The 18,270-nt window shown below is 32.5% G+C and overlaps 1 protein-coding gene across 1 annotated transcript; it reads right to left on the bottom strand.

Annotated features, from left to right (window-relative positions):
- Nucleotides 1–3,630: 3,630 nt before the first annotated feature.
- On the bottom strand, nucleotides 3,631–16,905 carry LOC110617981. Its single transcript, XM_043957809.1, has 4 exons — nucleotides 15,613–16,905; nucleotides 5,790–6,007; nucleotides 5,377–5,444; nucleotides 3,631–5,205 (listed from the first exon to the last, which is right to left on the bottom strand). The coding sequence occupies exons 2-4, from the start codon at nucleotides 5,938–5,940 to the stop codon at nucleotides 3,631–3,633; spliced, it is 1,794 nt and encodes a 597-aa protein (XP_043813744.1). The 5' UTR covers nucleotides 5,941–6,007; nucleotides 15,613–16,905.
- Nucleotides 16,906–18,270: the final 1,365 nt, after the last annotated feature.

Genomic DNA, 18,270 nt, shown 5'->3' with positions numbered 1-18,270 from the left:
AAGTGTTTTTGAAAGTTTCTCCATGGAAGAAAGTGCTAAGATTTGGCAAGAAAGGTAAGCTAAGCCCTCGGTTTATTGGTCCATATGATGTAATTGAGCGTGTGGGTCCAGTAGCCTACAGGCTAGCTTTACCTCCAGAGTTAGACAGAATACATAATGTCTTCCATGTATCCATGCTAAGAAGATACAGATCTGACCCATCACATGTTATTCCAGCTGAAACCATTGATGTACAATCTGACCTGACTTATGAAGAAGAACCAGTGAAAATTTTAGCAAGGGAAATAAAAGAGTTAAGGAATAAGAAGATTCCCTTAGTGAAAGTGTTGTGGAGAAATCACAAGGCAGAAGAAGCTACATGGGAGAGTGAAGAGGTGATGAAGCAACAATATCCACAGCTATTCAAAGCAGGTAAAATTTCGAGGACGAAATTTCTTAAGAGGGGAAGAGTTGTAACATCCTCAAACCCATAGCTAGAGCAGTGACATCACTAGGTATGGGTTAGGCTATTTCACTACTAAAGTAAGTGGCATTAGGGGAGGTGCTAGCTTACCCCGAGCTACTTAGGGGAGGTACTAGCATAACTCTAATCTGCTAATAACTGAATTATAGAAAACTCAAATATAGAAACGGACATATTCAGAAATAAAGTAGACAGTGTGATTAGCGAGTCGGGAACGAGTCACTTTTGGGAGGTGCTTAGGGTTTTCTGACGTGCTTGCTTGAGGTGTTTGTTTTAAATCCGTCATGCTTGCTTAAGTGGAAAGGACTTCTAAAGGCTAAAAGCATATTTTAGTAGGTCAATCTATGATTATTGAAAGTTTAAAAACTAAATTGAAATATGGTAAAAAGTTTAGTGGGTTAAAGTATAAATATGGAAAGTTAAAATATAAAAGTCAAATTTTACTTTCCATGTGTCACCTAGCTATTGGATGAAGAAATGACCAAGCAATTTGAAAAAGGGATTGTCATCTTCTCCATTTCACTTTGCCGTAGCTCACACCATAGGAAACCAAAGAATTTCTTTTCTTTCTCCCACCAAAGCCAAGCCAAAACCTCACCAAATCAACTTCTTTCTTTAACCAAAATTCATCCTAAGATCAAGATCTAAAGGAAGAGCCATATATTGAAGGGATTGAAGAAGAAAAGTTTAGGGTTCCATATACACCAAGCTTGAAAATCAAAGGTAAGTTTAGAAATGAGTAGGAAATAGCATCATCTCATTTCTTCATGCATGGATTTGAATTATAAAGCTTTAATTTATAGTTTATTCAATCCTTTCCTAAGACATAAATTGACCTAGGTGAAGGAACATCAAAGGGAAAGGAGATAGCTAGAGATTAGAAGAGGAAAAGAAAGGAGGAATTCAAGAAAGGTTTGGTGTTTGTATGATTTTCTGTTTTCCTTGGATTCTGCCATGAATAAGTGAAATTAGGGGTTGATTTTACTTGCTGGAAATGTTGCTTTGACTGTATAAATATGTTATATGAATGTTAAAATGATGTTTGAAAGGCTTAGAGTAAAGAAATTTAACATGAGAGCTAAAAGTGCAAATCTGCCAGAATAGGTTCTAACAGGACAGTCAGTGTTGGAAGCCTTATAACTTATTGTGTATTTATTGAAATTAGTCCTAAGATATACCAAATGAAAGATAAGACAAAGAGCTAAAACTTTCATGAATTGACCAAATTCTGAATCTGTAGGTAAGATGATGAAAATTTGAAGTGAACCTAAACTGGATACAGAGTTAGTGCATCCGGAACAGTGTGTATTGATTATACTATAACTAATTATGTACTCAGTGAAATTTGTTAATACCAGTGCCAAATGAATCCTAAGAAGTATACCTAAAACTTTATAGAAGACACTTAAGCTTGAATTTGTATAGAAATGTATGAATCTGATAATTTTTGTGATACTATAAACAGGTACTAATACTGGACTGATTAAGACCTGATTGAGCAGCTGGTAAAGAAAAATTCATAACTTAAGTTAGGATGATCAGAATTGCATGAATCATACCTTGTTGGAAAGATAAGACATAAATGTACATTTCTTATGAAGAAAATGAAGTTAAATTATAACTCTAAACTACTTGAAAAGTTGATGCAATATATGGCAGAATGTAGTTTTCTACATTAAAATGCTAAGTCAATAAAGTTTTACACTATTTGCCATGAGTTTTCCATATTGTAAATCTTGGCATCTGATATATGTAACTTGGAAAATGAATTCAAATAGCTTCAAATGGCATGTATTTTACATTGATACATTGAATTAATAGTACTTGGCCCTGGTAAACGTAATAGGAGTCGAGGTTAGTATAAGGGTATGGCATGCCATATAAACATACAGAGTTCGCAGTACTGCTACCGATACATGATTTTTATTTGAGGTTACATATCAGGTACCTCATAAGCACGGTCACAGAGCCCTGCTCTCACAGTTCTGGCCTCTGAGCCTACCGTTCGGCACTCTGTGCCTACCGTTATAACTCCTTATTTACCTAGACGATCCTACTATGTGTTTATAAGGGCTAAGATCTTAATTAAGATTGATACTTGATTTTGTGAACTTATTAGTGAGTGTTAATATGTTTGCATCTCTTACATGCACTAAGCTGTGGTAATTTATTATAAATAGAAAATGTGCAATAACGGAAAAAGATGTTTTTATTCCGATTATCTGTATACGTGAACTTGTTTGCTCTATTTTGTTATTTGTTTGCTATCACCCACTGAGCATTAGCTCAGCGTGTTGGTTTTTACCTCACGCAGGTTGTAGATAAAATAGGGCAACAGAAGTTATCAGAGATCTACATCAGATATCAAGGCCATCATCATAGCTGGTTGTTTTGAGTCTCGGAGTCATAGTACAGTTTTATTTTGGCATGTACATATTAAATAGAGTGAGTTGTGAAGGTTATGTAAATCAAAGAATAGTAAGATATCAAGTGACAGTTGTTAGTGTTATTATAAGTGTGATGTTCATATGTATTACAGGTTAAAGTGCTAATGAAACAGAGAAAACTCTGCCGAAAATTTTGGTTTAAAAATCTCACGCTTATTTTAATCTTGATGAAAGTTACATGCATTACCTAAAAACTTGGTATTTACAGATAAAAGAAATTGTTTAGTCCTGATATATCTAAAAAGGTATAGTTTGTGACATTCCTTGCTCTATCTACTCTTTGATAGGGTAAGGGGTGTTACAGGGAAACTGCTGCTTACCCCAAGAATAGAATGGCTAACATTTACGTGGAGGCCAAGAAGCATCTCTCTGATATGCTTACCAGTGGCACAGGGGTTCAGAATTTTTCGAGTGGACAGGTTCCAAAATCTCTTGGGAGGATTCTCTTCTTTCCTGAGTACAACTTTTCTCCTACTGGCAGTCCTGGAAGAGAGTGGGGGCAAGGCCTTATTACTGCACAAATGAGGTTTTCTAACAATAACGACTTTCAGAAACATGAAAGTAATGGTGGCCATCGTGGTCGAATGACACTAAACTCAGAAACTGACTTGTGTGTTTCTAATGACCCTGCTTATAGTCAAGCAGTAACATCTGCAAATCCAAATTCAAGTTCTCCTTGTGAACTTGCCCAGGATAATGAAGTTGATAAAATCTTGTGCACTATTGGAGATACTGACATGTTTTTGGGTTTGCAGATGTTACTGCTTGACTATAAGCAGGGTCATTAGAAACACACAAGTCAGTTTCTGAGTTCAGTGTCATTCGACCACGATGGCCACCATTACTTTCATGTTTCTGAAACTCGTTATTGCTAGAAAACCTCATATGTGCAGTAACAAGGCCTTGCCCCCACTCTCTTCCAGGACTGCCAGTAGGAGAAAAGTTGTACTCAGGAAAGGAGAGAATCCTCCCAAGAGATTTTGGAACCTGTCCACTCGAAAAATTCTGAACCCCTGTGCCACTGGTAAGCATATCAGAGAGATGCTTCTTGGCCTCCACGTAAATGTTAGCCATTCTATTCTTGGGGTAAGCAGCAGTTTCCTGCTCCAAATCTATTTCACATTCTTTCAACATGTCAGTCTTCTCTTCCTTTCTGACAGCAGATGGAGGCCTGGCAATCTTTTCATTAAAGAAGTGGTCCTTACCAAGAGAATTTCTTCCATTATTCTCTCTATATTTTTTGTCACTATCACCCCTTGCTCGATACTTGTTAGCAAATCTCTTTGAAGCACCATAAGGAGCGATCTCTTGCTGTTCTTTGCCTATAGCTTGTTTTAATCTTCTTTTAATTTCAGTGAGAAAAAAGCAGGAACCAACTCCATTTGTCCCTTTGTTTCTTATGATACTCTGAGATTCAGGTGATGACCCAAGGGTTTTTTCCGTTCCAGTTTTTTCCACACCTATAGGTTCAGGTTTTAAAATAACAATCTTATCTAAAGCTTGAGAAGCCATAATTTCCTTTGATGGGTTCTTTTCTAGAGATTTGGCCTTCCTCCTGAAAAAATTGAGCCGTTTACCAGGGATAATCTCATTAGACTGTTTGAAGTCATCAATCACATGTTCTGACAAGTTTGATCTTACAAGTGGCTTGGAGACGTCATCTTTCTCTACATGAGCTCTCCACAAGTTCTCAAGATATTTCACCATTGCGGACTTTTGACCGTGTAAGAGTTTCAGAGATAATTCCTCATTAGAACATAGAATCCTGAGTGCATCCTTGAGCTCTTCAGAAGGATGGATTTCTCCATCTCCGGAGACATGTTTTGCATTGATGAGCCTCTGACTTATAAAAAGTTTGATTGCCTCACGCAATTTCTCTTCAAGATCAGGATTCTTCTGGTTTAGTTGGCTGTGAACTTCATCATGCTCATCATGCTCATCATGCTTTACGCAACTAATGTGATGGATCTGGCGGCAGAACTCTTCCACCATATCATCCACATCAAGAATATCAGTAGATTGCTTTTCTAAATTCTGAAGGCAAGGCTTTTCAGGTTCCAACTTCTCAGAATCATCCAGATCTTCTATGTATATCTCACAACTTTTTGAGCGACTTCTGTTTGTTCTTTTGCAGTTTTTCCTTTTATTGCCTCCATATTCTGAATTAGACTGTTTTGGTTCCGCACTGTCCATCTGCTTCTTTAAGTCTTCATCACAAAACATCTCTTCTTCAATTAGTTTCTTCACACTAGGTTTACCATCATCAACTGCTACTGTTATGCTCTCTTCACCCCCCTGATATTTTTGCAAAGAAGTAAATATTAAGTAATCTACAAAGAGAGAGCAGCCTACAAAATTTCACAGGCTTTCACTACAATTATACATCCCTTCATCAAAAGGAAAATTATCACAAGAAAAATTGTGCAAGAGAGATTCAGTTGTGGATGCAAAAGTTGACAAACTTACAATAATTCCTTGATGATTTTCATCAAGATTGGTCAGCAAGGCAGACTTATTCATTGCATTCACAGCAGCTGCAGAAGAACAACACAGTTCAACAGTTATGGAAAAGTTTTGCAAACTTAAAGTGAATAATAAAAATTCATCTGTTAGAAATTCTCAGGATATAGCTAACATGTTAACTATAACACTGTGGTTCAATAATAAGTACAAAATCATTAACAGGTTATCAATGCTTCCTGAATTTGCTTCATTCTAAGGAAGATTGGCCAGATAAAAATCATAGAAAGTGTGTTGCATGTTGCATGTGCCATCCCTTCTTGCCCAAAGATTCTACACTGCATGTGTGTGTGTCCACCTATATGCTGACAAATGTCAAATAATTGTTTAGATTATGGATGTAGAAGAGAGTTTCTCACCAACAGCACGCCTGGGCCCATGTCTCCTATCTGAAAGCAGGGTTTGAGTTGATCGACCATGGCAGAAGTCAAACATACTAACTAAACCCCACATACACCCAGATTGGTCTCTTTCCTGTCGCACAGGGCGTCTCTGAGATTTCTTTGCCATGATGAATGTTTGATACTTGCTATGCTTTGCTCATCCAACTTTCTGCGCTACTGGGGCCCACTTGAATCTGATAAACAAGGGCAATAAGTAAAGCAATAGCAATTGGAAAGACGACAATCACATATGCTTTAAATCAGAACTCCACACATATGGGCTAAGGAATGCTGAAAGTTTTTGTAATCAATAGAAGTCCTAAAGGAAAAAAATAATCATGGCATGATTACTTGCAGTACAAGAGGGAACTTGCACATCTAATAATAACACGTAATAAAATTAGATGTCAATGATCTCCCTCAACTCTCCTACATCTACAGTCCACGTGGTAATACAAATTAGTGGTCCTCCTAACATATTTAATGATCTCATCAGTATCATATCACAAAATAGGAGAAAAATTGGAAAAAATACGTAAATGTCTTGAAACAATATATTATCCAACTTCCAGTCCTCAATGACAAAAAAGAAGAATAACTTTTTCTCTAGCCATATCTCTCCATTGAAGATAATCAAACAAAGAGAATTAAATCCACAAGAACAAGTTTTCTATCCAGTCAGTTAAAAAAAACAATTCAATATCCATTCTTAAAAAAAAAAAATTAAAGAAAAGTTGAAGAAGGATAAGAGTGTGGGGAGAACATCAAGAGGTTCTGATTTCGGACTCTTCAACATTTAGCTGAATTCTCATTATTCAAACAAGAGAGTGATTCTGTGAACAGCTAGAATGAAATTCAATCAGACATATGTAATGTCAATTGTAGAAATATAATATTTTGTTGTTATATTTCATAATAAAGATTACAACCTATTTATGTATAGGAAAATCAAGTCTATGATTATACAATCCCTAATATTAAGCAACTAACCCATCTATCAATATTTACTTCTTATGTTAATATATTTACTTCCTATAATCTGTAACACTCTCCCTCAAGTTGAAATATAAATGTTAATCATACCCAACTTGTTACATATATAATCAACTCGTCCCATACAACTTAGTATATTTGTAAACCCAACTTCTTCCAATAATTGATGTACCCACAAAACTTCACAAACCGTTTTTGCCACGACTCCACATTCAGATTCAGCACTAGAACGGGAGACCACATTTTCTCAACTTGGTAAAACGCCTTACATATAGAAATTTCAAATATTCCATTAATTCTTTAACAAAATCATAATGATTAATAAGACTAATCACCTTACTGTGAATAGAATTTCGAATCCGTAAACAGTACTCGTGACTCGTGAACAGTACCCAATGAACAGTTCTTATGAGTAACTCAAATGAACAGAGTCCTAGGTCTCCAAATGTTACCCTTTATGAGTAATCCAAATGAACAGAACCTTAAGTCTCCAAATGTTTCCCTTTTATGGGTAACCCAAATAAATAGAGCCCTAAGTCTCCAAATATTACCCTTTTATAGGTAACCCAAATAAATAAATAGAGCACTAAGTCTCCAAAAGTTACTCTTTATGAGTAACCCAAATGAATGGTATCAAAAAAAGTCTCCACCCAACACCCAAACGAACCACAAATCTGACAAAGGAGCTGCAAGGTGACTTTGGCATCCTCTTTAGGTGAACGGTCAGAGACAAATATTATCCTAGATGGATAACACAAAAGAACAGGAGTCCTAAATTTTTAAAAATTTAAAACTTGACGAGAGAAAATCTCTACGAACCTGGCTCTGGCTATGATACCATGTAGAAATATAATATTTTGTTGTTATATTTCATAATAAAGATTACAAGCTATTTATATATAAAAGACAGTATCAAAACAGGAAGGAAAATAGGAAAATCAAATCTATACTTATACAATCCCTAAGATTAAACAACTAACTCATCTATCAATATTTACTTCCTATATTAATATATTTACTTCCTATATTAATATATTTACTTCCTATAATCTATAACATCAATCAACAAATTTTTATTCTGTATGCTCACAATCAAACTGAGAATAGTCAATTGATGGAGATTTAACTCAAATCACTAATGCCTCTCAAAGGAAGATCCAGTACCAGTGGCTCTAGAGTCTCAACTAGGGGTGAGCAGTATTCGGTTCAAACCGAAAAAATCGATCGAACCGAATTAATTTGAAAATTCGATTCGATTTTTTATTTATTTCAGTTCAGTTCGGTTTTTAATTTTAAAAATTTCAGTTTTTTTAGTTCGATTCGGTTTTGATCAGAAAAAATCGAAAAAATCAAACCGAACCGATTAGTGATAATAATATATTTTTTTCAATAATATTGAGAAACTAAATCATATTAATATTAAAATATTTTAATTAAATTTTAAAATATTAAAAATAAAGTTTAAAAAATAAAAAATTTATTAAAAATCAAAACCGATCAAACCGAATCGAATCAAACCGAATCAGACCGGTTCGGTTCGATTCAGTTTCTGACTAAAATCAATTCGGTTCGGTTTTTATAAATATTAAAATTTCGATTTATTCAGTTCGATTCAGTTTGATTTTGAACCGAACCGATCGAATGCTTTGTGTAAATTCCATAAAAGGAATAGGTAAATGGTTATGTGATTTTATCTGTATAATAATTCAGAATGGAGATTTTTTTTTTTCAGTAAATATGGGAGCAAGAGCCAAGAGTTGGAGATATTCTTCAAGGAGTTGATTTGCACACTAATTACTATGAAAGAGCTTGAGATGTCCGTACAAATATTAGCATGGTATTATACATTAATTAATTTATACCCATTTGCTAAAAATAATTAATACTCTATTTTATCTTTATGGAGGATATTTCTTTAAAGAAAATGACATATTTATTACTATAAATCAGCAGCAAGAATTGTAATAATACAATTGGCATTGAGTAAAATCTCACACATAAAAACCTGAATTGAATTGAATTGAACAGCTCTAACAAGATGACGAGTCGTAAAATTCACAGTGCTCCTAATCAATTCAATTCGCACATTCTGTAAAATTGACAACACATACTGATAATCTCTGCAAACATCTAAAACATTGAACTTTCAAAATTTAAAAAGTTTAACTGGTCAATTATGATTAGTGTACCTATGAAAATTATCTCATTTGAAATTTTGATTTATTTAATAAATTTAATAATTTAATTCATTTAATTTTAATTAAAATTTTTATTAAATTATTCAAATTCTTTACACATCTTATAGATGATACTTGATTCAATTTATTTTTAATTAAACATCATATTAAATTTCTAAAAAAATATCATATTAAATTAATTTTATTGAGAATTTTTAAATAACTAGTGTATCGATGTATATCTATGAAAATTACCTCATTCGAAAATTTGATTTATTTAATAAATTTAATAATTTAATTCATTTAATTCTAATTAAAATTTTTATTGAATTATTCAAATTCGTTACACATCTTATTATTAGTAAATATATTCGAAATTATAATTGATATCATTTAAAGCTTAATTTTAAATTTTTTATTTTACATGTAAATATGTGTAAAAAAGTATAAATAATATTATATAATTATATTTAATTATTTATTTATATAAATAACTCTAGATTATGGGTATTCAAATATACAAAATTCAAATTTGACATTGGTATTTTTCATAAGATATGAACCATCACAATTCCATTATTCAATATTTAATCTCCTTTTTCTTTATGTTTTTTTTCAAATTTTTTCAATAATTTTCGTATTTGAATTGTCTTATAATAAATATAGATATATGTATATATTCAAACATGTTCTTATTAGTTATAATTAATTTTGTCTCTTTATTAGGACAGTAGTATAGTACAAGCTGAAGATATTCTTTTTTAGGTTTCTTTAAAGATATAATTTCTTAATTAAATAACAAAAAATCAATAAAAAAAAAGCCTAGGCCTTAAGCCTATTGAAAACCCAATCAAACTGAAAATAGAAAGCTCTTACACAAAAACAATAAACTTATAGTCTAAAAGTAAATAGCATTCGATTTAAATTTAAAAGATTGATGAATCGAATTAATTTAAAAAATTTTATTTAATTTTTATTTTTAAAAATTTTAATTATTTTATTTTATTTTAATTTTTATTATAAAAAATTAATAAAATTAAATCGATTAGTGAATAATAGTATTTTATTTTTTATAATATAAAAAGTTTAGACAATAATTAAAATTGAGAATACTAAAAATAAAAATAAAACGTAAAAAATAAAAAATTTATTAAAAAAATTTAATCAATTAAACCGAACCAAATAAAATAAAACCAGTTTGATTCAAATTAATTTCTATTTAAAATTAGTTCGATTTTGATAATCGTGGCCTCTTCCACCTAGGGTGAGGCCGGGTCCTGAATAAGATTACAGGCTCATAAACTATTAGGCCATTTTCAAGCAAATTGACCCAATATTACAAGCCCTAATTCGGTGACGTGGAGCAGGGCACACCAGCCATGAGCGCAGATCCAACAGGAGATAATCTAGTCTGGTGATGTGACGTGGGGCAAAATAGTCGGCTCAATCACTTTGCAGCTCTACTAGCATGCGCGTCGAGAGAATTAAATAGCGTGAAATGACACTTTGATTCGTCCGTATGTACGGTCTGAGTGATAAAGACAGATGACATTATAATAAAAAGGCTATTATACATCAAGACAAAAGAAAGAGGGATAAAAGGGAAAAAAATGTGATCTTCCTTAACTAAACTTAGAAATACTTAGAAATACATTGTAAAATCCTATTATTTGAATTTCAGAACATCATATTTGATATTTATAAATAGTAAAATTTTAATTTTAATTTATTCAATTCGATTTTAAACTAAATCGATCAAATAATTACTTTAATTTAAAAAAAAAAAAGCCAAAACAAGAATGCTGTTGTCCGAAGAAAACACTGGAGCTCATAGCAGGACACCTGAAAATCCAATATGTGGCATACTAAAGCACATCGTCCTTAATTTAAAAATATTGAGATAAAAAGGATTATAATTTAGATTGTCGAAATCAACGATGGGAGTCTTTTAACTTTCATGAAAAATTAAAGAAACATCAAGCACACAAGAAAAAACTAATCAAATAAGTCAAACACAATATATCCTACAATCACATGCATGCTAGTAGTTCAAACTTAATAGACAATAAGAGCACCATTTACAAACCCTAAAGCACATACCAAAATCAAAATAAAAACAAAAAGACTCATCAATGAAGAAAGATTTATCCACATCCTCAATAAAGAAAAAGGCCTTCCTCTGTCTAATAGGAAGAGTAAAAAATTAGGCAGATTTAAATATTTTTTAGTATTTAAAATATTTTAAAAAATAATTAATGAAAAAATAAATAATTTTACATTTTAAAATTTTAGTAAAACATCTCTCTCTCTATATATATAACTTTATAAAAAAATATCTATATATAAATTTGTATATTTTATTCTTTAAATTAAAAGTAAACAATAAAAAATAAATTATTTTGTTAACAAAATATTTTCTGTATTATAATTGCATTCATTGATCCAAATAACAAAAGTATACATATAAATTACATTTTAAAAAAATTTATTAAAATTATATCTTTATTTTTATATCATATCATAATTGATATTTAATTTTTTATGCTTCAAAAAAATTAGTATGTTTTTCATGCTTTTGTTTATCTATTTATTTATTTTTATTAATTTAACCATTAATAAATATTTACAAGGCTCCTATGCAGGAAATTGGATCTAAAATTGTGCGACCGGGCAAGGCAATGAAATTTAAAGAAGAGTTCCATTCGGAACCAGTGAAGTTAGAACTTGAGAGAAAAGTAAATATGGATACCTCTCAATAGATTAGAGATTCTTCAGAACAAGCACAGTAGTAGCTATCGATGGAGCTGACCACAGGTTGATTTTGACATGATTTTGGGCTGGAATGCCGATTCATGAGTTTTATAATTCAAACTGGTTTTAGTTTGAAATGGTTTTGATTTCTTGTTCCAAAAAATGATTTTTATTCAAAACGATTACAATTCACAAAAATTATGATTTTAAAATTGTTATGATTCAAAACAATTTCCATTGAAGTTTGAATTCCGCTTTGTTTCAATTTCTTTTTCTAAAAAAATACTAATATTTAATTTTATATATAAATTTATAAAATTTAAATTTATAACACATACATTTATAAAATTTAAATTTATAACACATACATTTATTTGATTTTTATAATAAAAAATTATAAAAAATTAAATCAATCAATATAATTATTTTTTTAAAAATATATTAAAATTAAATTGATTTTGAAGTAATTTCGCTTCGGCTTTCAAATTAGATCATGGTGAGGTCTAGAGGAAGACTTCAATTTCTTGAAGTACATTTTCCTTTTGTCTTACTATTGTTTTCTTTTTTATTTTTGGATATTGGAATTATTTTTTATAGGCTATAGCAATGACTTTTGACCCCTAATTTTTTTGTCCTTTTAAGGAGACGGCCAAGTATGATTTATAGAAAATAAATAATACTAACTCGCCGGTTTGCTGTCTCTTTGACCGTTGTCCTCTTGCGTTGGAGCAGGCATCAAGCCCACACTCACTCCTTACCCACCAACGCAAAATGGCGGACGTAAAGATCCAGCTATTGACAAAATTTCCGACGAGTTTTAACTTGGTGCACATGTTATTAATATGCAACACCCAGTTCAGTTGCTTTATCTGAAATATCTAAGAGTTTCAGACTCAGATGGAGATTTTACAATAGCAAATGCTAGAAAATTTTTAATAAAAGAAGAAAAGGATTGCAAGGCTATGAAGAAAAAAAAGTTTTCATGTGTGATTAATGGGCTCCATCTCCATGGTGGTAGCTTAAGATAAGCTCCAAAATATTTGATTAAAGAACAAGCAGTAATTAATCTACTCATACAAGAAAGAAAGGAGAGAAGGAGAGGGAGAGAGAGGGAAAGAGAGTGAGACAGAGCCGCTAAGCAGGCACATCACATGTATCCCATGAATTCCCTGCATTAATTATTCATAAATCAGATCACAAAGTAATGGCTTGGTAATTGCACTCGTGCAAAATCACCCCTATGATACATCCAAATAGCCACAAACTCACAGAAACCCAACTTCATAAATAAAGAAGAGGCAAAATAAACAAAAGTTGGACTGGAGCATGAATGAAATCAGGGCAAACAAGAAATAACACAGCATTCTTAACTGACACAATGCACACCAATCACCATAATCTACAAATTCTACAATGATAACACTTCTGTTTTCAACTGAGCGTAAGGCCCTGATCTGGTCATGGTTGAAGAAATTGCCATGGAGAGCAAGTAGTCTTTGTTGATAGCAACAAACACTTGCCTGATTGGCTCCCTCTGATTCCTGTCCATGAAGTGTGCAACCTTCATTAGAGGACTTGTGCCTAGTAGAGTTCCCAAGCTCTCATGGTTTTATGTCAGAACTGTTGGATATATGCACGATCTCAATGGCAAAGTTAGAAATAAAAATCTCTGTCAAGTCTGTCCTGGACATCCCAAAAGGTCAAAGAAGCTGCCTTCTGCTGAAATGTAACTGCTCCGGCGACACAAGCAATGGCTTGGTTAGTTTCCTTCCCACCCAGTAACAATGGAAGTCAATTATTGGTATGAACAAACAGAAGTAAAATGTCATTCACAACTTGATGCTACTCTGATCCTTCAATTCATCTGCATTTGAAAAATATCCACCTTCTGAAATCCCACTTATACAGCCTAACATAATTATTCCATCAGATCTTTGAAAATGGCTTCCCCAATCTCAATGATGATAGTTTCACTATCATATCGAAGGTCCATCCATGTTCCAGTTTTAGCCATATCTTTCTCGACTATCAGCTCTATTGTACAGGGCAGTGGCAATGGGAGGAGATACCGATACACTCCTTCCCATATCTCGTGAATAGTATTTTTCATGTCTGGAGCAGGCCGGACAGTAGGTTTTGCGAATGATAACCCAAGGGAGCAACCAAAATTCTTCCCATATACCTCCATGAGAACCTCATCAACACAATCAAAGAGAAGTTTCTTGTCATAGCAAAATTGGTTCGGAAAGAACTCTACCTCATCAAATATTGATGGGTCAAAAAGTGGGTCAGAAGGATTGGACATGATATAAGATTCATCCCAGTTCTCTCCAGAGGCTTGCACTACTGCTTTCACATACTCGAATATTGATTCCTTGTATGCTATATGAGCTTTGAAATGAGTTCCTATATCCACAGAGGAAGGGGCATGCTCTTCAAACTGACTTCTTTGGGGTTGAATTGGCAGGGGAGCTGAAGCCAAATGAACTGATATTAGCTCAAACATCATTTGATATTGAAGTACCAAATAAATATTTTGTCACCAAAATTTTGTATGAGTTCCTACCAGGTTGGAGTCTGGTGCTTGCTGGGCTGACATCCTCCTCTGTGAAAAGTGGCTCAAGTACAGATACAGGACTTGGCCGCTCTGATACTTCTACAACACTTTCTAGATTGTTATCGTTCTTGGTGATTGGAGAGGTGGATGGGGATGTTAATGCAGAAGGTGGAAGTTGGTTTTCTTCATTTAAATCCTGGACAAGGAACAATAAAGATTTTAGGCTTAAAATGTTACAGATGAAGGAGGAAGAATTAGTAGGTAGCCAAGGACACAGAAATCAGCAAGAAAATTTACATGTTTTGAGCAGCGAGAAAATGTTTTTCCATCACAAGCTTCAGATACGTCACCATTTTGGTCATCTCCAGTCCTAGAAGAGTTGATTGGTTCAGAAAGAGTATCCGAGATATTGCAGTCTTCTTGTACTCCAATTTCAGCTGATTTTACAATATCCACATCACCTGCATAATTTATGGACGATGAAATATTAAGGAAAAATGCAGGAGGAAATAATTTATCCACCCATATATTGCCATAGGCAAGTGAGAAGGTAATACCTCCTGAAGTATCTCCAATAGTGCACAATATTTTATCAACTTCATTATCCTGGGCAAGTTCACAAGGAGAAAATTTGGAAAAAAGACTTAAATGTCTTGAAACAGTAAATTATCCAACTTCCACTCCTCAATGACAAAAAAGAAGAATAACTTTTTCTCTAGCCATATCTTTCCATTGAAGATAATCAAACCAAGAGAATTAAATCCATAAGAACAAGTTTTCTAGCCAGTCATTTAAAAAGAACAATTCAATATCCATTCTTTAAAAAAAAAATTCAAGAAAAGTTGAAGAGGGATAAGTGTGTGGGGAGAACATCAAGAGGTTCTGATTTCGGACTCTTCAGCATTTAGCTGAATTCTCATTATTCAAACAAGAAAGTGATTCTGTGAACAGCTAGAATGAAATGCAATCAGACATATCTAATGTCAATCAACAAGTTTTTATTCTGTATGCTCACAATCAAACTGAGAATAGTTAATTGACGGAGATTTAACTCAAATCACTAGTGCCTCTCAAAGGAAGATCCAGTACCAGTGGCTCCAGAGTCCCAACAGTAATTTGACAACTTCTGTTCAGTAATATCACATATTCCTTCGTTTTCTTATCATCCAAAAATTTCAGATACAAGAACACATGAACTATCAAATAATTTAAGTCCAGAAATATGCGTAAAAAAAGGAGAGAAAATAGTCCTAACTAGCTTATAGAATGGCACATAGATTTTGACGATAAAGAAGTAGAATGGAATGAGCAAAAGAAATACCTCAAATTCGATGAGGCCAAGAAGGACAACAGTGCAACTGTGTGTACTGGACCAAAGGAAAGTGGACAAAAATTCCAATTGCAACAATTGAAGCTTCTTCAGACGCTTCAATCTCAAGATAGCCCAAGCTTTCTATGGATTGCAAGTTATTGAAAAGCTTCTTTTTTTCTTCCACAAGCCTTAACTAGCGCCTGAAGTTCCTCACTTCCTCAAGCTTTAGATATTTTGATCTTTCATTTAACGGAAGTAACTGTAACGTTTCAAGCCCACGAGTGGGTCGCAGATGAAGAATTCAGCTTCAAAATGTCACCGATCAGCAAAATTAATCAATAGAAACTTGGCATAAAAGCTTGCTTTCTTTTACACCGTAATACCCAATATCGAAGCAGGGACTAATCGACGTTTCCAGCAGAAGGCATTATCATCTGAAAACTTGGTTTCGATGTTAATATCTGCAACTTCTAATTACAAACTTAACTTTTTCTGCAATTGGCAGTCAACACCGATGAACCGGCCTTTTTCTTCAATACCCAAATCAAATTTGCAACAGGTTCTTAGAGGAATGCATCAATCATCAAAGAAGTATAAGGGAAAAACGTGTAAAATCTGCCAGCAACAGTACAGATTGCGAAACAGAGAACGCAAATTGTCTCCCCTTCACGGATAAAAAAAAACGTAAAGCTGGCAGAAGAAAAAAAAAAAACCAGATCAATATTCAACGAGTTCTAGTATACGAGAAGGTAAAAACAAGGGATTTTGTTTTCTAAAGAGGTTAGGTGAGTGGGCATCTTTTGACAAGCAAAAAAGAACGAGGAATAGAAGACTGAAATGCTTATCTAGGCATCTAGCACCGACCCAATATTTTTTATTTTCAGGCGAAATTCTTCTTCGCGTGGGCAGGCATTAAAGACAGAAAAAAGCGGGGGAAGAGAGGCTGTGACAAGAGTGAAAGTGATAGTTGATAGCTTTACAAAGTTTTTGCTGGCAAGGCGAGGAGAAAGAGAAAGAGAAAGAGAAATAGAGAGTAGCGGCAGAAGAAGAATACGTGACAGTTGGGTTTGGGATTGAGATTGATTATGGGCCCATTTGCAAGGAGATAGAGAGAGAGAGCTTTGCATTGAAATTGAAGAAAAGGTTTTGCTGCTCTGCAGCTCCACGTTCTCTCCCTCTCTCTGTGTCTTTCGGATAGAGAACACGCACAGAATTTGCTTCTGGATTTTACTCTCCCTCCTTTTCAAGAGAGAGGGAAGGAGGGAGAAGTGATGGTTATGGACTCTGACTGTAAGCATAGTAACGATGAATACGATCAATGACAGGGGTAAAGTTGTAAATAGACAAATCTAGGGGCACATATGTAATTTGAAATTCGGAAGCGAATCAACCATTTTTAACGGTTTATTCCTTTTAGCGAAACAGTAATAATATTATGGAAAAGAAACATTTATAAATTATATATCTTTTTACAAAATAAAATAAATTATATATCTAATTATTTATTTTTTTTGAAATGTATATCTAATTATTTATATAAGTTAAATTATCTTATTTTATTTTGTAGGGAATATATTGAATAATTTGTTTTATTTATTAAAATATTAAACAAATTGCTAAATTAACTGAGATGAGTTTATTTTTATTAAAATAAATTATACAATTTCTTATGTTTTAAATATTTTTGAAAGAATTAATCTAACACATGCTGATTTTAATATTATTTTGTATTATTTGTTTGTTTTGTTTTGGAAGATTAGGGTAAATGAGATTATGGTAGGGATAATTAAAGATATGATAATATTATTATTATTAGTGGCTTGCTTATGACTAAAGCACTTTTCGTGAAATGCTATTATGGTAGTAATGATGGATGGTTCCAATTTGAATTCGAATATGAATTTTACCTTAAATTAAATTGGGTTCCTATTGTAAATTTAATTTTTTTATATAAAGTTTACTTTTTTTTCTAATTTAATATAAAAGATTCAATTTAAAATATAATATAAAGTGAAATAAACTTAGAATTTTTTTTGGTATTTATAATTAATAATTTATTTTTTTAAGAATCCACTTGTTTCCCATCTAAATGTGAAAAATGTTTTTAAAATTTTATTTTTCATAAAATAGTTATAGTGTTAATAACGTTATTTAGATCTAAAAGTGACAATTTTTTATTTTGAAAGAGAAAATAAATTCATTAAAAATGTCATTTTTTATAATAAAATACTTCTTATTGATAATTTTCTTAAGTGTTCAATGTAACAAAATTTTTTCAAAAATTAAACAGAATCTACAGATATTATACCTGTGAGATTGAAAAGTTATTATAATTAAAATATATTAAAATAAATTGGTCAATGAAATTTTAATTAATATATTTAAAATGATATATATTAATTAAAACATTTGATGTAGTCGTAAGGTTAAGACACATATTGATTTTAAAAATTAGTGTTCAATTTTTAATAAATATTATCACATTTCAAAACTTATAAATAGAAATAGAGCAACCATTAGCTTTAAATTATACCATTCCAAAGTTAGAGTAACTAGCTTCAGGGAAGGTACTAGTTTAACCTCGAGCTAATTAGGGGAGGTGCTAGCTTATCTATAGCCATTTGACACACAATTGGTTTATAGATAGAGCACTAAAAGTTGTGTTTA

The sequence above is a fragment of the Manihot esculenta genome, chromosome 6, assembly GCF_001659605.2.
Source record: "Manihot esculenta cultivar AM560-2 chromosome 6, M.esculenta_v8, whole genome shotgun sequence".
Taxonomy (NCBI): Eukaryota; Viridiplantae; Streptophyta; class Magnoliopsida; order Malpighiales; family Euphorbiaceae; genus Manihot; species Manihot esculenta.
This window is presented reverse-complemented; position numbering and strand designations above follow the sequence as displayed.

Coding starts and splice junctions, on each gene's coding strand:
- LOC110617981 (XM_043957809.1), bottom strand. CDS start 5,940: ATGGCAAAGAAATCTCAGAGACGCCCTGTGCGACAGGAAAGAGACCAA. Junction 5,445..5,789: donor TGGGCCCAGGCGTGCTGTTG/GTGAGAAACTCT, acceptor GTTCTTCTGCAG/CTGCTGTGAATGCAATGAAT. Junction 5,206..5,376: donor AAAATCATCAAGGAATTATT/GTAAGTTTGTCA, acceptor CAAAAATATCAG/GGGGGTGAAGAGAGCATAAC.